Genomic DNA, 25,709 nt, shown 5'->3' on the forward strand with positions numbered 1-25,709 from the left:
AACATCCTGTGACTATTGACATACTATTGACTTTGCCATGCGTGCAGTCATCGGAAGAAGACTATGTTTCAAACAGTGTTTCCATGTTGGGATGAAACCCTGGTCCTTGTACTGAAACCTATTGCATGGCCCCTCGAATGACGCATGCAATCTGGTAAGTGTTTAACCTTGAACATTCAAAACTACTTCTCGCATGAACTTTTAACGATTGACGTCATTGAAAGTTACTATTATCAGGTAAATGTTCTAGTTATGACTTGTGTCACTTGTTTTTCAAATTTAGATAATAGCATATCCTTATGATGGCATGGGTTTGATAACATGGTCTGGTCTCTACAAACATGTTCAAGAGGAGGTCATGATGGGAACATGTGGAACGGAATGATATGTTTTCACGTTATCGAGGCACCTCCGCTATAGGAAACAACACATTATACACTCGTTCAATTTGGAGATAACACTTTTTCACGTTGATTTTGAAACTAGTCTGGGTATAAATTAAATCGTGAACTCAAATTGTTTCAGACCAACCGAGATGACAATCCCTGAGCGAGTATTTCGTTGTTATCCTGTAACACCTGAAGATGGTTATGTTTTCCTTTAGTGTCGTATCCCTTGAACATGTGAACCACAATGATATTTAAAGTATCATTATACCTGTCGACAGAAATTTCCTCCAGCATTCGAAACCGTCCACCACTCACTTTCCTTCTATATTCGGCTCGGGTGAGCTATTGCACCTAATGGGCAATAGGGCGATCTTTGTAACACCTGCTGGGTAGAGGCGTGTATGTGTGCAAGTGTGCAGCTGTACACGCATCTAGCTGCAGTCTTTATGGATGTTGTATTCAATGAGGATTTAGACGATCTGTAAGCGATACATGTTATATTGACATATTAAGAGTTAATTTCAACGTGTGAAATAAAATCGCCTGGATAAAGCATATGTCCATGACGAAGGGACGATCTGTGTGAACAAGGAACAAGCAATCTTTAATATATATGTGTTACCGGTTTGCGATAAGGTTCAACACTTTATCTGAGAACATAATCAGGCCGAGAGTGCACGTCGACACAATTAAGACGTGAATATGTGGATACAGGGTTGAGAAACAGTATATGTGTTAACGGGACCAGGTGACCCCGACTTGAAGTGATATATGGAAAACACGCGTTACAGATGGTGGATATTGACATGCCTATCGGGGAGCTCAGTTGATGTTTGTCGGTCCATTTCGTACATAAGATATACACTGTAAAGCAGTTGTGCATTTGAGAACAAAAGACTTTATGGATGCCAACTTGTACAATACGTTCCATATTTCAACATCATAAAATTCCATGCATGAATGCATTCATTAATGATTTGGATATTCAAGGTTTTCTGTTGTAATTGCGAATATTGATTTGAGTTGATCTATTAGTCACTGATTATTCAGCATTACACGCTTTTGATGTATGTTGTAACATTCGGGTCACGCGTACAGACCGTGTCTTTTCACTTTTGTAAAAATATTTGATAACGATGAAAAATGCAGATCAGCTGGAATCTTGTATTTGCTCTAAGCTTGAAAATGTAGGTTACTGGTATGTGATTTGTCATTGGCCTTAGTGAAGCAAAGGTGTCTGCCAGGAATTTCAGCGGCAGCCATGTCCAGTCGTTAATGATATTGACTGTGACATGGTCTCGTACATCAGTAACTATCATTGATAATTCTTTACCGTTAGGTCACTGGGATGTTACGATAGCCTCCGTAAAGCCTACATTTTTCGCTTCATTTGTACCAGTAATATCGAGAGCAAGTGATCTCTATATATCATCATTCCTTGGGTCAAGCTGCGACCAATATGAGAAGACCTCAGCACAATCGGGAAGAATAATGTGACAGGGCGACGCCTTTTGACCCTCTTCATTACATGTCAATGGGAGAAGCGACCCTTATTAGAAGAACGCTGCTGATATAAGTGATTAAAACAACGTCGGTTGTCGAGTTGGAATTCCGAACGAGGCGTTTACCTGCGTAAGACGGACTAATCTTATGTCATTACAGAAGCTCAAATCTAAAGGGGGTATACTTAATTTAAAAAGGAAACACAAAACACTTTGAAAAACAAATAGAATTTAAATACATTAAAAACGGGAATGCCAGAGAATGAATACTTGCGCTCATATGACGAAACAAATATCTCCGTAGGCGCAAAAAGAACACAATGAAAACATTGTTTTAATGGATATTCTTAAGTCAGTGATGAAGACATGTTCGCAAACACCCAACGTTAACAGTTACAACGACCATGCGTCACAAGCTTCAGAAAGTGATTCATCGCCTGCCACCGCACCAAGCAGTACGCCATGAAACCATGAAACAAAAATCTTACAACAATAGAGTCTGGGTCAGACAAACCAGTGATCAATAGCATTGGTAAGACCCAACGCTGTCAACCAATTCTGAAACCTGACCACCCCACCCAAAACACCAGAGTTAATAAGGGTTACAATTTTAATTATTGAAAATTATGAAGAAACAAACTAAATAGATTTTATATGGGAATCTTAAACTAATATTGCTTTAAAAAGACCCACACAGAGAAAGTAATTCTCACTGACAACGCAAGGATGCCGATGAAACTGGATATCGGACCATCCATGGCTTCTTTTATGGTATGAATACCAGCGACCGTGGTGACAGTTCCTATGAGATACATATCTCCACGGGGAGGTGCGGAGATGCTTGATAACGCATGCATGAATAAAGAGCACATTTGTACTGGGTAATTATATGCCAGGCTGAAACAGCTGAGGTAACACGCAGGCGGAGTATGATTGACAGAAACTGGAGCAGAAGAAATATACAATAACTGGGTTTTGGGATGGTCCATATATCGTCCAGTAATTATGACTTGTCTAGTTACAACACTGACTGAACTAAGCGCTCGGCTGTCAGGGATGCAGATACAGACACATAAAGTCCTAACTGAGTTGACTACATGTGTAAAGATGTGATCATGTAGAGCAGCATGTGCGCCTGCCAGAGCGTGGATTGATGATTGAATTTCCCGACAAGTTATTCAAGGGCCCGGACCCCGCTTCACAAAGTGATCGTAACACTACGACTGTCGTATGTTGAACCATAGGAGCTACGACAGTCGGAATGTTACGATCGTTTTGTAAAACGTGGTCCCGATCCCCAAAATATTCGAAAGCACAGGATAGGCAATAGTTACGACGGGTCGTCACGTTACAAACGCTTTGTGGATCGGGGTCCAGGATCATGGTTCCTGCTGTCACATTGAGCAAACCCAGGACCAGACACAGTGTTTCCTACCTATTTCTGTGCGGTGCAATAATCTGGAACAATAAATCCCACTTTCTTTCACTTTTCACGAGCAGTATTGAATCCAGAATACCAGAAGCACCCCTCCCGTCTAGGAGTAACACAGGCAATCGACGGTATGTTATAGGATAAGTACTCGTAAGTCATAAGGCTGGTTTGCCTGTGCACAGCACAACTGTTCAATGCTGCTCATGAAACTAAAGCATATCGGTCAATTAGCGCACGACCTTCAAGTACAAAGATTTGTTATGGGCGACATGACGGCGAACCTGGTGATGGCAGTGGATCAGTAACTAACGTATTGTACCGTACAGGGAAAAGGAATCACATATTGTATCAATAAATGGATATGATTACTTCACATATTTAAACCGGAAATGATACTGGAAGCCAGTCTATTGTCTCCACACAGCTGACCAACACAACCGAAGATCCTACAATCTTGCAAATTCTCTTGCTTTTCTTTATTGGTGTAGTTTCCTTGTATAAATGTTATACTTTATACCATAGCATCTCTCACAAGGTGTAACTAGTAGGGATGCATGATGTTATAAGAGATATAAACACGTCATTCAAAATTGAGACCTCACAAGAGTCTTGAGTGTATGATTTTCTGGTTAATGGACCTCTTATCACAGTTAAGATATAAGATTTTGATTCAGATCAAGATAGTTCTCCATTTCTTCTTGGGCCAAGCTTTTTGGTAATTCTGATTAGACGCTCATTAACTGTGCCTTAGCGAAAAACCTTCCTAGTTAGGCCACGAGCGTGGTACATGATGCATACATCAATTGGTAGGGTTAACAGGTTTGTTCAATGAGCTGTGGAATAATAATATTTGAGGTAGTGGAAGTCGCGGTGGCTGAGCGGGCTAGGCGGCTGACTTTGTGTGCTGGCGATTAGGTGCCTGACTCTGAGGGTGCGGGTTCGAATCCCGGATGGGACTCAACCGAAAAAAAGTACCAGAATTTGTACTTTACTAAGAAAGTGAAATCCGAAATATGACATATGTTGCAATATTTGAGGTAGTTTGAGGTAGTATATTTACTTAAAGAATAAAACAGCTCAGAGAAGGGCTTGAAAATGTAGTCATTTATCTTATGAATCAATGCAGTCAAAATCGTGGGTTAACTCAGACCATCGTGATAAACCTCACCATGCTGGACAGGACGAAAGCATTGTGTTCAGCATATGATGAAAGGAATTTTGACTGTCCCCGGCATTGATGTGAATCCGTATTGTAGACTGGAGCAGGGTAGCTCGTCTCTCTGACAGTCATCTTGTCCTCCTCATCAGGATCGACTTATGAGAGTTTTCGTTTTATACTTTGACACCACCGTGTTATAGACGTCATCATGACCTTGATCTCTCAGCTCGCGGGGAGGGTAATAACATAATTGAACAGTTGTTTTGGTGCTGCTTTCCAAGGAAACAGCCAATAGGCTTCTGCGTGCAAGTACATTATACACTGTACGTCAGACGAACTGATGTTGCCTCTGCAGAGGTTTGAAATTATGTGATAAGTCATTTCAGGGAAATAATAAGATATTTCACAGTAAAGAATGTATGACATTTCGCAAGGCATAATCTGTTACTTGAATATAGATCCTGATACATCGGAGTATAAAATACAATGGCATGTAATGCTTCAATATGTGGTGCATCAAACATGACGTGCGTAAACATGTTGGTTTGAAAACAGTTGAAGAAATATCATATCAGACTAAAATTTTTAAAAGAGACCTTTTAATAGTCCACAAACATTACATGATATACAAAAGGCAAATGTGGAAATTCTTTGATCATGTGTTTTTGTTTCAGTCCTGGAAGAGGACTGGAATGACTTAATTCTGGTGACGATACATGCTTGGCTTCATTGGATGCTGTTATGATTGTCTGGTCATGAACCCTTGAACTGTAGAAAACAACAGCTTTGAAGGTATGGGATTACAAGCCTAATGGAACGAGGAACTACATCTGTCGATTCAGTGATGCGTATATCTATATAGCACGTCAATATCTGTTCCTCTATTGATAACTTTGTGGGGAAGATAGTTGCATCTAAGATTGATTAGATATTGATTACGTTTGGACGGGGGGATATGATCCTGCTTTTTACAGCTAAAGTTACCTTGCAGCATTTCTAAACAGAAACCCGTGTAGTTTTATTAACTTTTATTTCGAAATCACGAACGCTAATTCGATAAACAAGTGTGCATGACTCCATGCAGCAGTTAGGCGTAAGGCCATGGGGAAACTCGGAAACACTACAATACCTACTTTCCTCATCAAACAATGGTATGGGCGAGTGAGCAAGGCATACAATCAATCTGTAGACAATTGACTCCTATGTCATATGTGCAAAAGTTGAAGAGCAGTGATTTGGTTTGGTAAACCAGCTAAAGTTGTGAGGATATGTGAAACCTAATATTAAGGACTAAGTAACGTTCCTGCTTGATTAAATTGAAATCTCTCGCGGTTCAAATTCTCAAAAGTAGGAATCGGAGAAAAATGCCAAGAACGCCGCTAAGTGAATCTGCGTGTACGCGTAAAAGTACTTTTGGCACTCATTAATGCCATCGATGCATGTTAACTGTATCATCGTTCCACCGGAGCGTACGATAACAACTACATGTGTTTGACATTTTCCAATCGGAATTGGACAACGCCTAAACAGTTTGACCATGTGAGCCGAGTTTCCTGTTACACTCTCTATTAGTGAGCGTCACTGAATACTTCCGTTCCACAATACATGCCACGGACAACTGTCAGTGACGCCATGGGAAGGAAATTGTACATGCGTCAGTTGGTACATCATTACACAAGAGAGAGTAGGGAAAGTTCACTGACCCTCTAAAGTAATCTTTAATGCCACGTGTGCGTCACAACTGAACACCTCTAAACATTGGACATGACCACCGTAGGATGAATCTGAAGACGTTGACGATTATTAGTTTGTCTCCCAAAACAACAACCATTATCACAACATGCCAAATATTAACATAAAATGATAATTAACCACCGATCGATTGGAGTATGTAAAGAAAAAACGCTTGTGATTTCTAATGAATCGTGCATTAGTCGGAATCGTAAAGTTTATGCTGATTCCTGATACTGAGTTGTATTGATCTATATTTGTATCGTGCGTGTGCGTGTGCGTGTGCGTGTGCGTGTGCGTGTGCGTGTGCGTGTGTTATGAAGAACGTTTTACCTTTTAAAATCAATACTACTTACTGATGTACAGGAATGTGTTAACCACTTCGAGACAGTCTATTCGTGGACTAAAGAGAATAATTACAGTCAGTGCAGGTTGTAACGTTCCGATAACGTTGCAGGTTCCGATAAGGGTAACTATTAGCTACAACGAGCACATTGTCATGTGCCATGTGATACCGTGAGACACTAGGAATGGTCGTGACACATGTCGGGATGGTGAGTATGTAGACACGGTATGCACTGTTACTGCCATGTGACACACTGAGACACATGGAGAACGTGTCAAGGGCGAGAATATTGCTGAGTGTTGCGTTAAATAACAACCGACCCAACAACCTTCACACAGGTAGCAATGAGCGTGATAAGCGCACACTGACTTAACCTCCAACGTCCTCTGTCTTGTCCGGGGTAATTGAATCTTTGTTACACAAGGTTATATGAATTAGATTAACATGATCGTATCCTGCTATACCATTCATTTACTTAAAGACATAGATGTAAAATGTGAAAATGCTTGAAAAGATATATTTAACATGCATAGTCTTAGAGCTTCAACCCATGGATTTGAGGTGTGTGGAGAACGAGTTAAAGAGTTTATGGCATAAATTTTCTAAATCCAGATCCGTCCAATAGTATGCCAATTTTCCCTTGTCGTTGCTCACTTGAAAATTGAATTGAATTGCTGCATGTGCAATGAAATACAGAACTTGCAAGAATAATCTGCCGATCAAAGGTCATGGTTGGATTGCTGAAGAGAATAGATTACATGTAAACAGTGTATATGCACCAGTAGTATAGTAGTTAACTACATACTACACTATTTAAAAGAAGGGGAAATTCAATAAAGAGGTATCACAGCTATTAATGCTTTTAATTTTAACTTTAATTATTTATATAATTTAACGATGTAACACGGTCATTTCACTGAGATTTGCATTTGTTGCAGAATGCCAGATGAGTTTGTGCTATGATTGACTAATGCTTCCTACTATTTACCACATATGCTATGAAAAGTCAAACTCATTCATATGAATTAATCAACTTGATTTCTCAAGACAATCCCGAATATGATCGGGCATACATCCAACGGGGTTCATTTTGCCTACAATATCACGTTTCTGATACTTTACTATCATCTGATGTAACTTTTCTTCCGTACCTCCGTGGGTTTTTTAAATATTTGACATGAAATGCTTCACGGAATGGGGCTGTAATATGAACGTGTTGTCAGACACGTCAACGTCAACAATGTTTAACGTAAAGTTATCACCTAAACATCAAGGAAAACAAATTTGATTTCGCCCAAAGTAGGCCCCAATAAAGTCGACTTGAGAATTGCAAATTTAACATACATGGTTCCCACAGAGGAAGTTGCTGTGAAGTTCGCTCTGAAGAATCGAGCCTCGCCACCACGAGGTTGCCTACATACATAGTTCAGTAATATTCAAGGAATAGAATGAAAGGACAGAAAACACGAAGTTTTTTTTTCGTTTGAAATCGAAACGAAATCCTCAGAATGACGAACCATTAGGATGTCCCAGCTCCAGCGTCAGACTCTGACAAGAGGATACATCAGTCAAAGGAAGAGTTAAAAGCAGCCTGTCAGTGTTACCTTTTTACCCCAGTACATTAACTACTTAATGTTGCTCTGCAGATGTATTGCATAGGGTTAAAAACCGTACTCTTTCGCACCCCAGCCTAATTCATCATTTCGAAACATTATCCCCTTGAGGGCTCTGATTGGTACAATTTGCAAATCAATTACCAGTTAATGCGAAATCAAAACTGATTGAGATTAATTCACCACGTCATGCTCCTGGGAAAATCAAGTCAGATCCTTTACGATGAAATGGGATATCATTTAAGCACCAATAAGACAAAAAGGCTGAACGAACATTACGAAAACATCAAAAGGAACACATGAACGGTGATCAAAACCTGCTTTCATAAACTGTTAGTATCGAGGGGAGAAAAGCAGACAGCTAAAGTAAATATTTTCAGACGACGATAACTACTTGACTTTTGAATCCAATTTTGTCCTCTATATCAATTTTCTTAGCACTTAACGCTCTGAAGACAACGCTACTTGGCATCAAGTTGGACAACATGATTGCACGTGTCTTTTTTACAGTGCTCCCTGTCAGCTCCGCTGCACGGCAGAGGGAGGTTTTTGTTAGAAGCAATATCCATGATGGCGGCGACGAGGTCTTCGTGGATAGTTACAAGAAACCAAAGTCTTTCTATTGATCTTCACACCACTTCACTATTCAGAACAATTAAGGAAACTTAATCTAGCCACTACGGCTCCATTTGTGCCATTGAATATTCAATAAAGGTAGAACATTATTCAATCAGTACTCGCAACGGAACATTGCTAACTGTTAAGCCATCCGTCGTGGACCCAGCTAATTTCAAGAGCGATGCCGCTGTCCCGGTTCAGTTTGTAACAATCATAGCCTGTGACTTGACAAGTGCTACAGTTAAGCGACACCATTTCAAATGAACCTTAAATAGCACTATTTCTAAAATGAGCTGAGGTCGGTTAATGATCTTAACGAAGTTTCGCATTTTGTTAGGAATTGGTTACTTCAGCATATGATGTGATAGAACAGACAGCAACAAAAAGTAGAGCCGAAATCTGCTGTTCTGCGTCTATTCTGACGTCAACTGTTCAACCCATGTCAATTATAGAGCATGTAAGTGGTGAGGAAAGTGTAAATAAGACTGAAATCAGTATCTGGATCGGAACAAAAACTATGTGTACAGAAATATACCTGTGTAGAAGCACGTATCTGTCGGGTTCGGTTGACTCACGTCATAATCAATGAAAACGAACGAGTGAATATGTGCGATTCCTATGCGCTAAGTCAAAGGCAGAGACAAAAGTAAAAATGTTCTTAGCAAATGAGACAAAACGTATTATTCCAGTTATACAGCTCGTTCGAGATATTAAAGGTACACTTTAGACATTCGAGATATCGTACTACATTTTATTTTCGCCTGTTCAGATTTTTTCTTTCATGTTTATGCCATCTAGTTTTTGTATCCAGTGTGAATTATTTGGTTATGTTTTTGTGTTGCGTTCTCTGTGCGGCGGGCGTCTTGGTACACTGTGACATTGTAACACTGCAACGATATAAAGAGAATGTTTTAGTTTTTGTATCACCGATGGATACATTTGAAAACTTGACAAATGTAATGTGCTCTGTAGCAGAACATGGAACATGGGTTTCGCTGTCGTGTATTTATGTCAGGCAATAATTGTAGTTAAGGCCAATGGGAATTCTGGTGGACTGTTGATGATCTCTTTTAAATAGTATTTCATGTATATATGCATTGCATATATGCAGCATTGCTACACGTGTTCGTAGTCCTCCAATGAGCAACAGTAAAAGTACGTCTTTAAGGACAACGTTCATAATTTTATCACATTTACTATCCTGAACATTCAGTCAGGTTTCTCACACAGGAACTGACATGTGAAACCTGGGTTCCAGGGGGCGAAGCACGCCATCTCCATTTATAGGTAATACTTTAGCCACAAACAACCTTCTCTCAGTGCAAAAAACGAGAATATAAAAGCATGTTGCAGTTCAGGCAGAAAATAGCAACATCTAAAGAGCCTAGCATTCGTGACGCGCGAACGGTCATGGACCGTGTTCAAAGCATTCCAAAATTGCTATAACATAAAGCCTTGCTATAAATATCACATGTCACCGAGATAAGGTTGGTCCGATTAATGTGAACAAAAGCGGCAAAACTCTTTCCATGGTCGTAAAAAACCTCATACCAGGACATTTGGGACACTGCATGTGATCCTACAAACATACGAATAACGTTCACCCTACATTACACAGGGAAATTTGCAATAACAACTTTCAAATAGCACAAATTGTCAGTTACATCTTGAGCTTGAATAGAATTCGTTCAAATCCACGTACACACAAATGGTAACGAAAATACATTGTTTATGGAATGAGGAGGTTGTTAAAAAAACAACAACTTTGATCATATGTGAAAAAATAATATTTTTTCTCAATTTGCATCTTATTATTCATGTACTAGTTTGACATTAAATAATTGCTTATGGAGAGATCCGTATCTTAGACATAAGAACACAGCCTGTAGTCTCAGAGACAACTTTCATGGCACGTTGTCCACGTCCATTCTGTAATGGATGAACGGTATCAGCTCTGTTGGATTACAACTGCCTTACAACAGTAAGATTTGTCCAGTACATTTGGAGAACTGGAGATCATATTTCATCAATCCTTAATAACCCTTTCTTTTTGATGTAATTAGTGAAACACTGTCCTTAACCTGCCCCAAACCCGTGAAGATCCGGGATACAATAGGCCTTCAGCAACTCATGCTTGCCACAAAAGACGGCTACATGCTTGCCGTAACAGACGACCAACGTTAACGGGATCGTGTTTTCAGGCTCGCTGACTTGGTTGACACTTCATCGGTTGCCAGTGTAGCAGATCGATGCTCATGCTGTTGATCAATGGATTGTCTGATCCAGATTCTATTATTTACAGACCGCCGACATATAGCTTGAATATTGCTGAATGCCATGTAAGACTAAACTTATTCACTTACTCACTCATCAAGCAACTGTTGATGGTGAAATTTAATGCGATCATAATGACTCCTTCAGCAGCTTCATGATCTACACAAATTACTTGGACAATGGATTATAATTAGGAACTATTATTTGCGACTACATCATTAACGTCTGTCTACTACTTTTTGTTGTGACGGCGGGTACATTGTACATGTTAAACATACCCGACCACTGACATACTTTTTGTTCTTCCAGCACTACCTTCCTACATTCAACATTCACAGCTCTTTGCAACCGAAGACAACAGTACTGTTGTAAAATAGTCCATGAGATATGTTAAAGAGTGTTCAAAGTGTCGTGGTGACCTTGAAAATATGCTCAAGGTCTCAAAACCTCACTAGTGTGTGCGCAATCCGGTAGTGTATCTGTCACCGAATTTGAAGATATTGGGTACAATAGTTCATGAGATATCGCGTGAACAAGAATAGGGATGAACGTACATACGTACGTACGCATGTACGGACGTACGTGCAGACGCTCCTGAAAACATAGTTCCCCGCTCCGCACCGAGGGACAAAAAAGTCTGCAAACCATAAATACGTCATCCATTCGTTACAGAAACACTGAAACAAAGGCCGTAACGGTCCTTTGGTGTGAATCGGCATCCATTGATAGCATCAAGTTCGCATTTAAGCTTGGGCATAAACAAGCTTGGGAATATCGCTGGTATTAAAATATCGGATGGCTATTATGATATTTATGTTTCCTTGTACTTGCTTTCCATTTCGACCGAAAATACTCCATGTTTGTAACACCGTTGAGACGACATTGTTCAGAACCTTGAGATGCCGACAAACGTATGTGTTAGTCTTTGTGGTTCCTTTCAAGTTATAGTAATACACTGGCAACTATTGCTGTAAATAGTTGTGTTCGATTACCGTTACACTTGTTTATACAACTACAATGTGCAGTTGACTGGCGCCCTTCAGAACTAGCCTGTCCTCAGTTACTGGGCGACGAGTGAACACCTAACTATCTGAGTATGTACAAGACACGGAGTTGACGGGTCGCTGTTTAAGGTGTAATGAGTTACGGGTGTATCACAGATGTCAGAGTCACGTCTAGCACAGGCTACTGGGGGGACAAGATGACATGACTATATGTGGATCAATGTACCTCCGTCTTGTGGTCTCGTCAATACCCTGACCATGCAGCGTATACACTAGCTTATTCTACGTGTGAACCTTCACAACGGTGGATGAGGCTGTACACATCGTGACTTCAGCCTGACGTCATCGCAACCTGGTTCTTTACTTCTAAAAGAAATGAAGAATAGAGAAGGTGTTCGGATATTTACAGCTAGGGCTGGCGTGTGGCATACACCATTGTGTACGTGCAAACTTGCAAGCATTAACCAGCACCCGTCACAAACATAACGATAAAGTATAACCAATGTATATTTCCACATGCTAACATCAAGCCATGCACTCAGTAGCAGATGAAACTCGTAATAAAATCTCACAGTTGCGGAGCGGGCATACTAACGTTTTGTAGGATATCAGTTTTAGACAGTGTACATATTCTGTTCCTCAATGACACACTGCAGCTATGTCGTACATGGCAACCGACTCCGTCAACATATCGTGGATCCGTACATCCAGATGTGACAGAAGGCTACTTCGTATATGAACATCAACTTCGGCATAATTTCAAGAGACATGCTACTTCATTTCGGTATCGGGTGGTCTGGGATGTTGCAGTGAACTGTGCGGAACTCCGGCTATCATCAACCACACAATCATCCATGACATGGTCTCTCAGAATCTCTTATGCAGTCGTTGAGACCTGCATTACCTTAGAACAGTTTCTGTAATGAAGGACTGTTCAACACGAACGGTATTCAGTTCATTCGTGTGTTTTGAAATGATGAACATACTGTCTGGCCCGTGGAACGCATGCGGCTCAACAAAATACGCATTTTGTAAAGTAACACACATCATTAGGTTCCTCGGGCTGTATAGATTGACGTCAATTTACATTTGCTTTGAGTTTAACTCGATATAGGTACTCGGTATAGGTACTCGGTATAGGTACTCGGTATAGGTACTCGATATAGGTACTCGGCCCCAGCGACGTTAACTTGACGAAGGAGTAATACGGTGACGGACACCATGTTATGCTATCATGCCAGTCCCACGATGTCAATGGAAACAAATAACGTGATATAATATTCTCAAATCATAAAATAGCAGATGTTAATGTTTATAACAAATACATGTACATCTGGGTGAAGGTTTCTAGCCAGAAACAGGACCAAGCTCATCTTATCACGGGCATGCTTTTCAGTATTGACCAAAGGACAGCAAGACCGACACGTGATAAACACAATACTCACGTAAAATGTTTCGCAAAAATATTTATCATTATGATTTAAAAAATGTTATAGAGATGTCATAAAAATAAATGAAAAAAAACAAATAAATTTCATTACAAACTGTTCTCCTTGATTGTTGAACTTATTGTCCTTGAGATTTGTTATCATGTACTATCAATATCATTATCCCGATGCTTCAAAAACTGGTTAAAAGTGCCTTTTCATAATGTATATTGTTTGCTTTGATAAGAAATAAAAAAATAGACCTTTCAACCTGAACCTTCGACAAACGAATGTGACGAGTCTTGCTGTTCTATAAATCAAATCGCGCTAAGACTTGGTAGAAAATAGCGACGCCAAAGTGTTAGACGTCGCATTACGCCACGCACAATGATGTCGCTGGGGGAAATATATATTGTTGGGTTCGAATCTTGTTCGCCACATCTGAAACCTTCTCAGTGCTTCAGGTTATTTTCTCGAATTAGACGGGCGGCGTGAGATAACTGGACCACCGTTGAAAGACCACTGTTTAATCCAAAGTGACTAACTCATTCACTCACCTATATGTTTAAGACATCATTTGATTGCACTTTGGGAACCCCTCGCCACATGGTACCACGAACATATTTGTGGCGTGATGTGAACAGGTAGATATATTTAATGTCAAGAACGCGATGATCCGTCTTATAACAGGTAAATAAGAGATCACTAAGAGGTGGTAATATTCGTCACTCGAATTAAATCTATATTTGGAATGATAAGGGTATAACGGTATTGGCACATCAACTCATGTGAACATAGCGGGCTAGATGTTTGTCTTCTTTAGACGGCGCTGATCTCCCTGCTGAAAACGTCGAACCGGAAATGATTGACAAGCACGCGTTATTTATGAGAAAAACAATCTATGGATTTATGCCAAATTCCGCGAGTTTCTATGTCTACACCTCCGCTTTGCTGCAGAGTGATCAAATGCCAGGATTCCTGTCTACTGAGACGTTTGATAGACAACAACAAGCAAGTGGTTGACATAATTTGTAAATAAGTAGTGATAGCGTACGCTTCACTTGACTAATCAGGTTGTGGTAAAGATACATCTCTGTTCTCAACATTACCTCGAGATTATGCTTTTCTTTGCCTTGTTCAGCGTGTGGAGAAACATCAAGTCGGCAAACAATTTAAGTGATGCTAAAGGTTTTGCCTTTTTTCTGGTTTCATGTTTCTCGGGGATCCTCCCGTGTAATTTTCAAAATCAGATTACCTTGTCCACCCACTGGAATCTGTTTCGTCAGCTAATCGAGATATCCTCCGGCACTGGCGTTTAATATTCAGATATGTACTGGGACTTACATTGGTACCTCGAACTGACCAGTGTCGTTTATGCCTTTTCAAATTGTTTTATACCTAAGATAGTGTCTGAGTATTCCAAACAGTTTTTAAGAGAGTCAGTAACGCTACATGGATATGACATGGTAGCTTAATGAGGGAGATGTCACCAGTGGTGACGATCTAAAACTCAGTGGATTATAAGGTTTTGGATTCGAACCCACTATCATACGATGAAAACATCTTTTGAAACATATCTTCATCACGGGTAGACAAACATTGTCACCTTCTGAAGTAGGTCACACACTAGTAATGGTAAATTAAATTATTTCAGAGAAAAGAGGACATAACACGTTCGTCTGCCATTGCATGTACGCTCTGTAAGACGGCCATCCTCACAAACATGTTTGTGTCTGATTTCATCTTAATCCCTTTACTTCATGGTATAAACACAGTAGTGTTTGGAATAAGTGAATGAGGGTGATGGGTTTAACGACCTTGTAAGTCCAAAGGCAAACCTTTAGAACAGAGGATTCGAATCAAACAATCAGTGTATTCTGTTTGACACTAGCAAAGAAGTTCTTAAATATCTCTGAGGCGCATATAAGACTGTATTGTGCCTGCGAGACACACATCCTCCCTTAAGGTTATGGTGGAATCTACATTAATGTTAATAACACGGCCGAAGGAATGTATCGGTCAAACACGAACTCACAAAGTAAATTATACGAGTATGCCGAGTTGGGATATGCCGTGGATAACACATGTCATGTGTCACAAAGTTATGTTTTAAGGAGGAAAAGTTATCCATCATCCCCATGTGTCCTGGTCAGAAGGCCTAGGAATGAAAATGATCCAATAATTCTATGCTTCGGCCATATGTGAATCTGATCAGAGATTTATAGCTCACTCTCTCTCCCGTCTCTTGTTGAACGTATCTCACTCTGTTTTCAATTAATATTCTTCAACAAGAGCAGGAGATTCTTTCCCCGGTGGTACTGCTAACAGCCCGAGGCTATCCGCGCAGACTTTATCCCATCCTAGTAATAAGGTTACTTGTATACAAGACAACACGATTGGCGCCTACTGATGCTCTCGGCGCTCGCGAACTCCGACAGAACAAGGACCAATTACATCAACAGAGCCCGTCCGACAGAGCTTGCTATTACGGATGTAATCTCCTTATGCTGTAAGAATCACCAAACCTTCAGTCCAATACGTCCATGGGTTATGAGATTGGTCAGTTCCACTAAGTCACCTAATTTCAATGTAGCTGTTGAACTAGTTTGGCGTGAAGTGATGTGTCTGCTTGTAAGAAAACGGGTTCTGCAACACGGGAAATATTGAAGTGAACGGTTTTGTCTCACATAGGCTGTTTACCAAGGAATGCAAACGAAATGAAAATATTTGGTCGTCTGCTCTCAAGCTCGGCTGGAAAAGGACAAACTAATACCTGAAAGCATCATAGAAAAGGGTATTCCTAGCGTAAAAGGATTACATGTACAGGCGGGATTAGCTATCGCATCACACAGTTGCGTGAAGCAGCATTGATTTATGGCATTTAGTTATAGTGTTTAGTGTTTTTCTACCTACTTCATCACGACACGTGTCTTCAAGGTTGTTGGGTGCTCATACAATACAGCGGCTCAATTACGCATTATTATAAGAACGGCTTGATGGAAGTTACAAACGAAGATTGATGTTGATCTTACTTTTTCCCTTAAAAATGTTCCTTGTCAGGTAGTTGCAAATTGAGCTGTTTATTAACATACACATAAAATGCATCGATTCTTTATTTTACATTAATACATGAACCACGTAAAGAATCCCGTTTAAGCTTCATTTAACGTTTGCTTTGTAAAACTGGTCATGTCTGCATGTGAGTGTTCAAGAGTCAAGAACTAGATGAAGAGAAAAGACGCACGCTTCATGATGTATATAGATCGTTTTCATGTTTTTTTTCAGCAAACCAAACACTAAAACATGGTGCCAAAATTCAAATAAAAACGCTGAACGGTATTTCGAGACCATGGTGTTGACACGTACATCCACAAATACACCACACTGTTGTGTTCTAAATATTTAATCCTCACGGAGTCCTCAGCGAGATTACCCTCTAAACCGCCCAACCTATAAACCTTGACCACAGGTCGATTGCTGTTAAATATTCATTAGGGTGCTATGTATGGAACATATCTGACATGCAACTGCCACTAAGGAATAGATAGTTAACGAGCAATCAAGAGCAGCATTCATGGTAACAATGGGGCGAGAATAGGTAACCACCAGTCTGACCGTCAGCACTACAAGTTAATAGAGGAACTCTACAGATCTGGAGCGCCAGTTACATAATATCCATGGAGCCATAATTGATCTGAGGATTCATATATTAATTACGTCAATTACAATCTCCTCATTCTGCCTGAAAATCACAACGACATGCCTAGTGTCGACAAATTGACAACAATAAATCTTTTTGCCTGTTGTAATAAAGTGACGTCGATATTGACTACATGAATTTAGAACACCATTTGTCGATTTGTATTCTGCTCAAGTATTACTCGAATCGTTTGGTGTTGAGATAATGGATGTATTGAATATTCGTCAGGGTGACATTTGACCCTAGGTACATGAAGCTTACCCAACGTTACTACACTGTAATGACGGTCGAAAGGGTGTTAAGACAAACTAACCTCCTCAATCACCCATCCGAAATAGATGTCACCGAGGTGGCAGTTAAAGTATATAGACTGGAAAAAGGTATTAGTCGTTATCAGTTCAAATAAATAGACTTCCCTCAGTGTGACCTTTTTACCTGTGCTGCGTATATTGAGGTCTTCGAAAACGAAAAACGCATTAGCGATCTGGTAGTGGTAATTTGATTACCTTAAATGTCGTCTTCAAAACTCGGGTCAGTCGTAGACTCTAGGCTTCTGGGGCTATATGCATTATGCTCAGGGGTCAGACTGGTCATAGGTCACGACCTTAGTGGATCCAAATATATTCAATATATGTATTAGAAATGTTTCATATATGAATGAAAATTATATTTCTCAGTTCAGTCGGTACTCATCCTAGGCATATCCACGGATATACAACTATCGCGAGCCGTTCTTATGACTTTAATTCCCAAGGCAGTATGCTTCACATCAAAAGTCTTGAGTCACTTAAAGCAGTCAGGATATGGTTGCATTGATGATTGATTTCTCCACTAACTTTGTGGAACCAACTCCAAACCTTATGCAGGTGATTTTGCACAAGGATCACGCATCTATTTGATGCAAAATATATGCAAATATCGTGCATTTTGGTGTACAAGTTTGGTAAGATTTCGCAAATTTTCACTAATTTGTATGATTTATTGAACTCATGACATTAATTTTCCAACGTTAGGAATTTGTTTTACAATACATCAGTTCATATGTAACAAGACGGTGGAAGGTGAGATGTGGTTTTGACCAAGGACACTAGGTAGAGGAGTAAGTAATGGTACCAGGAAGAGGGTGGAAGCGTCTGTAGGTTATTCGTCAATGTCTGGTTTGGTTACTTCGCAATGGGTGAAGACCGTCCGTGTGGCGGTTAGTGAGGCTGAACAGCTCCAAAAATTACTTGTAGTATTAGGTAGATAAGCACAGGACACTTCACGACTGGCTGGTTTCATTACGATGGTACTTCAGAAGTAGACTCAAAGAGAAGTAGTTATTGATCACTGTTATGGTCCGGCAGCTGACTTACTGCCTCGTGTCGTTGTCATGCTAGTGGGTGATCTATGATCCAGTGAGGGGCTGTATAGTGACCTGCGTAGTAGCACCACGCCGCCAGTCGCTCCAGGTGATTTTGTCATGAAAACTCGGTTTGTGTAAGTACATTAAATACATGGGGCGACACTATAACAAATATGGTCGGATGCAGAGCTTTCAAGCAAAATGTAATGATAACATCACTGACGCAATACCATCTAGTTAGCGGTGAGTTTGTAGGCTTCAAGAACACTTTGTATTTCACTTACGTCACAACAAGGCGACTTAGAAGATATGAAGTTGATTAATGATGATCTGAAGCCAAGACTGAGAATCGCAAGTATGGCTGCCTGCCTGAGTTTGGTTTTATCTCATTGTTAGCAATATTCTAGCAAGGTCATGACGGGGAACGCCAGAAATGGGCTTCACACATTGATACGCGGACGAGCCAACGCTTTAAACACTAGGCTACTCCTGCAAATGTAACAACTAGAAACGTGTCTTCCAGTGCTGAGGTACATCACACGAGCAGCTAGGTGCGAATGCGGCAAGAGTCACCATTCCAAGATAAATATCTCTGCACTGACAAACCTGCACTCCCATAAATTCATCATCCTTTAAGAAAAGAAAGTACACCTGAATGCTAAGTATGGATTCGGATTAAAACATATATTGTAGCGAAAGCATAAATACAAACGGTTTTTATCATCGTACATCATTCGCAGAGCTATTATAAAGTGTAAACATACTAGCAAATACAACAGTATTGTTCACAACAACAAAGTCACAGGACCTGTTATGAACAGAGCTCATGACCAGCGGGATACAAATGCGAAAGCTATATGTCTGACAGGTTTTCAACAGGTGCCCTTGTTGTTTGTAAGCAGCTGACAGGCAGGTCCTTGTGAACAATCATGTCACCGTGACGAGCCGTATTCAGCGGCTTACACGCAGTCGATCAAGTATGTAAGAGAATGTTCAGGCTGACATGTATATTGTGCTGACAACAGGAAACCAGTAGGTCGGCAAATTCTGGACGTCAACACCGTATATACCTATTGCGTGCCTGAATGTCTGACTTAATGTACAAGATATCAGCATTACGAGACACGGTTCACATTGTCAGTGCTATCTGTATAATTATATACACCGACACACATAGGCATAATCTAAAGTGAAACCCAGTCAAATCAAAGTTGTCAAGTGGAACATTGCTCTCTGTCCGCCACCTAACTATGTCACGTCCCATTTAACGTCGATGAAATAAGTGTACGTAATGTATATCCTAAGATGATGTTAATGGCATGCCTACTCAATGTTCGCTTGGCAATATCCACAATGTCATATGCTTTGATCTTTTGTCTTTGCCTACGTTTATCAAATATTTTAAGAATATTTTATGAGTTTTGCTTCATGTTTACGATAGAAAAGGTATAAAAGTATATTTTTTCAAGGTGCAAGTGGAAGCAAAACATTATGACATCCGAATTATACGAAAGTATGTCTTAACCATGTTCCTTTTAACATACTGTATTCGTACTTACCTGCGTATATTTTACCTTTTATTTTATACCTTTTCATTTTACGTATGCTTTTTTACGTGGCCCTGTGTGACATATTTACCATATCGTCACAATGGGTTTACAAAACACAAACATGATGTATTTATGTTTTTATGGTGAACTGACATCCTAGTGTAAGCATACTTCATATTGGTATTTCACTTCAGTTCAGCCTTTTTTCATACACTCTTTGAGGCATACTTTTTGTATATTTTTAAAAGCGGTGTATGTTTCATTCAAGCGAGTGATAATTACTGCTTCAGAATGATCCGAGGAGGCTCCAATTAGTACGTGTATGATGTAGTTTGATCGTCACGTTTTCCAGCGTTAGACAGATCAGAGAGCAAGGGAACATGGCGTTTTATGACTTCTTCTTGCACGTTTTCAGGGTTTACGTCTGTGCGGTATTACTACGGTGGGTTCGAGATCTATATCTCACAGCTTGGGCGATAATGTTTATGTTCCTAATAAAAGTGACTTTTTATTAAAACTGCTGTTAAACCCAAGTCAAGTGCAGCTGGCCAGAACTTGATTTAATTCAACACCAACGTGGTACCTGAGTAGGCATTAATGTCTGATGAATGGCCTGATAAATCAATCATATGATTAGCTTTTAAACCTTTTGTAATCTAAATGGTCCCTAAATTCTTTCAAGATAATCATTATTAGGAAACGTTTCATACGAACATTGAAAATAGTCTATAGAAAATACCGTAGACAGATAAGAGATTCAAAACATTAATTTGAAAGTTATTAAGTCCTGATGTTATTATTGGAACGTCATTATAGATTAAGAACAACCCGGGTTCGGCATTTTTTGACAATAGATATTAACAATCCACCATGTCTGAAAGTATGATTACATCACGTGTCATTGCAAAACACAAAAAAGTGCACAGTATGATTTACACGTAAATCAGCACTCACCTTTCTTTTGGTTTTTAATTGTTGTAGATCTCTAGCCTCGTCAGCATTTCCAGGGGATGTTCGCGTCCATAATAGAATTCCCACAATTGAATATGTCACAGAGAGTATGAAGAGAGGCATTATGTATGTGATAAACAGCACAAACAATGTGAAAATCCTTCTTGACAAGGGACTCGTCCATGTTTCATCGCAAACAATTAAATGGTAATCACCCACTCTCACATCATATGCCCTACCCACAACCAGCTGAACGGACGAAAGCCCTATGGAGGATACCCAAATTGTCACCAATACATATTTTGCCCGTGCACTGGTCAAGCGGGACTTAAGCGGAAACATGACGACCAGAAGCCTGTCTATACCTATTGCCATGTTTGTGAACACGCTTGCTGATACTGACAGGTGTTGCATGAACAACACAACAGGACACATGGGCTTGGAGAAAAGCCACGTTTTCAGCATGACGGATGTAAAAGTAAATGGCATGCAAAACAGGGCCATGATGAGATCAGCAACTGCAAGGTTGATGAGGAACGGCCGTATATCAGTGCGACATCGCCTACCTTTACAAAACACAAGAACAACGAGAAGATTTCCCATGATGGCAAGAACGGTTGTCAGTGAGTATAAAAATATTAATCCTATTTTCGAGTCCTCGGACAGAACCAAAAACGGAATGTCGAAGGCGGAAGTATTGCCTGATGAGGAGTTTGTGTGGTTGTCCACCTGAGACAAAGTTGTGTCGGCCATCAGAGGTTTACATGGGACCTTTGAGCAGTTTCCCTCCCAACTTTCCATGTCCTCAAAGTGGAGATGGAAAGAAGCGAGCAAGGAGTTATCATATCCCTCTCGCCACCTTTTCCGGAAGTCCCATGGGGCTGTCGATGATCCTATTAATCCACAGTAATATCCTAAGTCGGGAAGAATCCTGCGAAGCGATCGTTCTCAAGGCCCAACCTGAACGGCGGGAAATAACCAAATGAAGCCCGCTCTCCTCTCCTATCGTCTGCTAAGTATCGGCAACGTGAAGCTATTGATTCTAACAGCCCGTGCCGCTCTCGTGCGCACGTGCAACAGAAATCAGCGATACGCGCAATCAAGAGTAGTCACCATGTTCCGAGAACACAGCAATTGTTCATGTTTCATATGTGCGTCATTCCACGTTTAAAATCAATAGCTATCACCTACACCTGTTGACATGCGGACAGGGGAACGGAAGGGTTTTTTTCAGACCGGTCCATGTGTCGGGAATAGTCATCCATGAACAAACACTCACGCGTTTCCTTGATTGAAACTTCTGTAAGGAAATGTTGAAACAGTTGTCAGCCCAATTCACTTCTCACACACAACTTGGAGGTTGACGTCAAAATGGTCCTATTTATAGGAATCTACCTGTCACTTCCATATTGGTCATTATCTGAGGTACAGTCAAGAAAGGATTTCCACTCACATCCACGTTACAAATCACATCCACAGAGGTCGCGGACAGGTTATCGCAGAGGCAAAGTCTGTCTACCTTGACGTGGCCAGTCCTGTAGCGGTATATGGGCACTGAATGTGTTCTTTGGACCTCGAATCGTTCAATTGTGTGCGACCAGATGCTGTGATGGGTCAGTGAACGGTAGTGATTGTGTTATTTTCTGTTGTGCACAGATTGGCGTAACTCATGAAGGAAACAAAGATTCGTTTGTATCTATACGCTCGACTTGCCTTACTTGTTGTCGGACAAGAGAGGTGAGTTTATGGAGGTTGAAGATTCAAACTGCCTGAAGTCACAGCTGAAGATTAGGCTTTGTACCGACATTTTACTGCATTCTACCATTCTATTCAAACACACATCCATATACATGATATCCCTTCTTCTCTCTCACAAACTCTTTTCTTTCTATATCTATCCCTCTTTTACTCTCATTTTCTCCCTTCAGTTTGTTCATTCCACTTACGCTCTCTCTGTGCCCCTCTCTGTACCTATCTCTTCCACTGACCCCTCCCCCCTTATCGCTGTCTCTAATTCTCTCTATATTCCTGTATCTCACTCTATCCCTCCCTGTATATCCCATCTTTCTCTCCCTCCCCTCACTGTCTCCCTCTCTCTCCCTCCAGTCACTGTCTCCCTCCCTCTCTCTACCTGTCTCTCACTGTCTCCCTCTCTCTCCCTGTCTCCCTCTCTCTCCCTCCCCTCACTGTCTCCCCCTCTCACTCTCTCCCACCCCCACTCTATCCCTCTCGCCTATCTCCCACTGCCTGCTCCCCTCTCTCTATCCTTATCTCTCTCTATCTCCCTCTCTATCCCTATCTCTCACACTCTCCCTCTTCTCACTCTGTCCGTATCTCTCACTCTCTCGCCCCCCCCCCCACTCTATCCCTGTCTTCCCCTCTCCTCACTCTCTCTCCTCATTCTCACTCCACTCGATGCACATTTTGCTGATACCACTGGATTTTCTGGTCCAAACTCGATTATTTACTGATCACGGCCATAAATCTGGAATATTGCTGAGCATAGCGTAAACTAGACTCACTCTCTCTCTCTACCTCCCTCTCCAACCCCTGCCCTCTCTCTTTCTATCTGTATCTCTTCCTCCCCTCACTACGTCTCGCTCTCTCACCCTTTGCACAGACTTGAGATCTAAATAAGCCTGTTGTATCCCCTTTAACCACCCATGCATGTGTATTCTGTTATCTCTTCAACAAGTGTACCTGTTGTACTTTGTTTTTACCATTCCAACTTTTATCTATTTCTCTAACCTCTCATATTTCACTCAAGACGTTTACAAGAGATGCTGGCCCATCCGAGATCAATGCATGGCGACATTTTCTTATTCAAACATCCCATCTTTCTGCAGCATGATTAGCACATTACACGATATATTAGAAGGGCCAAACTAAATCCGAAATCTGATATTCTTCTTGTTACACATGTTATAATCATAAAATATTCATATAGAAATACTCAAACAAAATCATTTAATGCAAATGCTATTAATGGTGGTGATATATATCATGAAAAAATAACAGCCGTAATGACGTTCAACTACATCAATAAGGATCAAGCTGAAAATCATGTTTTCACTCCTGTCATAAATTTATCAACACATGAGTGTTTTATTTCTGGGCTATCAAGGACTACCACTGACTGTGGTATTATGTTACACACATAAAACTGAGATGCACATGAAGATACGGTGCTAATCAAAGTGAGCACTGAGTTAACATGCTGATCAAGACGTCCGTCATCCTGTCACGTGACAGCAAGTGATGCTGACAGCTTGGCAGCGTACATGTTATTGTATGCGGTAATTATACTGACCAGAAAGGACATAACCGGTAAACCTGTGAGCACGGCAGAGGAGAGTTATGTCCCTTTTCCCGTGTCCTCCGCTGCACGTGTTTCCCCAGATACTGCATGTTGTGATACCGTTACTTTTGATTTCATTACCGCTGTTGACAGTTATGACTGACGTCATACATGGAACGTATGCTGCCTCCACATGTAATTTGTATTTTACACAACAAAGAATTTTCTAAATGTCTAGATAGGTGAACGAATTTTCAAAATAGAATAACATATCAAAAGAACAAAAAACATCTGCTTACCAATCCATAACGGGACACGTATCCGAACTGCATAGATCGATGTTCATGCTGTTGATCACATGATTGCTGGCTTGTCTGTTCCAGACTTGATTATTTACATACCGCCGCCATAAAATTGGAATATTGCTGAGTGTAGCGTAAACTTAAACACGCTCACTTTCTCATAACGCTACATACGCATTTAAGTTATTCTGAAGTCACCTTTCGTCAACTGGTGTCACCACGCATTTCAGTGCTTCACCTTCCCCCACCATATAGCCATTTACCCCCAGTGGCTTCTACAGAATTATTCTCCAGCGCTGACATACAATCGTCTTTAAGTTACTTTCATTTGTCGTAAAAAAAATGGCAATGAAGTGCATGTCGTCGCACCGTTGCAGCGTGAACGGTGTTCATAATCTACGCCTGTCTGAGGATCGGCGAAACAGCACTCGCCTGCGGTAGTTCTCGTCGCGGGCACTGGACCCCCGCGGCTTTTGGCTCCGTGGCCAGAAGTTCAAGTGTCTAGCGGTGTGTGAATACGGACCCGACCAGCTGCTGGACATACATAGCTGGGCTGTCTAATGCAGATTGGACATGGTGTGACGTTACATAATATATATATTCTCACACCGATAGGAATTTAAATATCATGAATACAGAAAACTGCAGTCTGTGCAGCAGGGTCATGTCATGCTTTCCTGTGATGAGCTGTGATCAGGATGTCATTCCATACATGTGGGATCTGTGTCCATTAAACCTCGTGGTGGAAGAATGAAACAGTTACTAACCGAGATTCAAATATCTAAGTCCTACGTATTGTACTTTCATAGACACTGGGAGATATTTCTTTATGTGCTGAATATATAACGAGAAGCCTTTGTTTGCGTATAAGCGTTCAGTGTTTAGATAGTATATTCTGTAATGCATTGGAAATGAAACTATGTTTTACTCAACAAATATGGTGATAATGAGTTAAAATGAGTTAATACTTTCAATTCTGTTTCCTCCATTTCGCATACATTGTAACATTACAGTAAAAGTAAACTCACTAACTTGTGAGAGTATACACTTTGTTGCGTTATGGCGCAT

General features: G+C 40.6%; 1 protein-coding gene across 1 annotated transcript in view; it reads right to left on the minus strand.

The window, feature by feature from the left end:
• The window catches only part of LOC137284271 (prolactin-releasing peptide receptor-like), a 45,818-nt gene extending 23,766 nt beyond the window's left edge, over positions 1 to 22,052 (minus strand). Inside the window, exon 1 of the mRNA XM_067816020.1 lies at positions 21,045 to 22,052. Within this exon, the coding sequence (XP_067672121.1) occupies positions 21,045 to 21,842 (798 nt within the window). The 5' untranslated portion in view covers positions 21,843 to 22,052. The remainder of the gene's footprint in view (positions 1 to 21,044) is intronic.
• Between the last annotated feature and the right edge of the window lie 3,657 nt (positions 22,053 to 25,709).

The sequence above is a fragment of the Haliotis asinina genome, chromosome 5 (assembly GCF_037392515.1).
Source record: "Haliotis asinina isolate JCU_RB_2024 chromosome 5, JCU_Hal_asi_v2, whole genome shotgun sequence".
NCBI lineage: Eukaryota > Metazoa > Mollusca > Gastropoda > Lepetellida > Haliotidae > Haliotis > Haliotis asinina.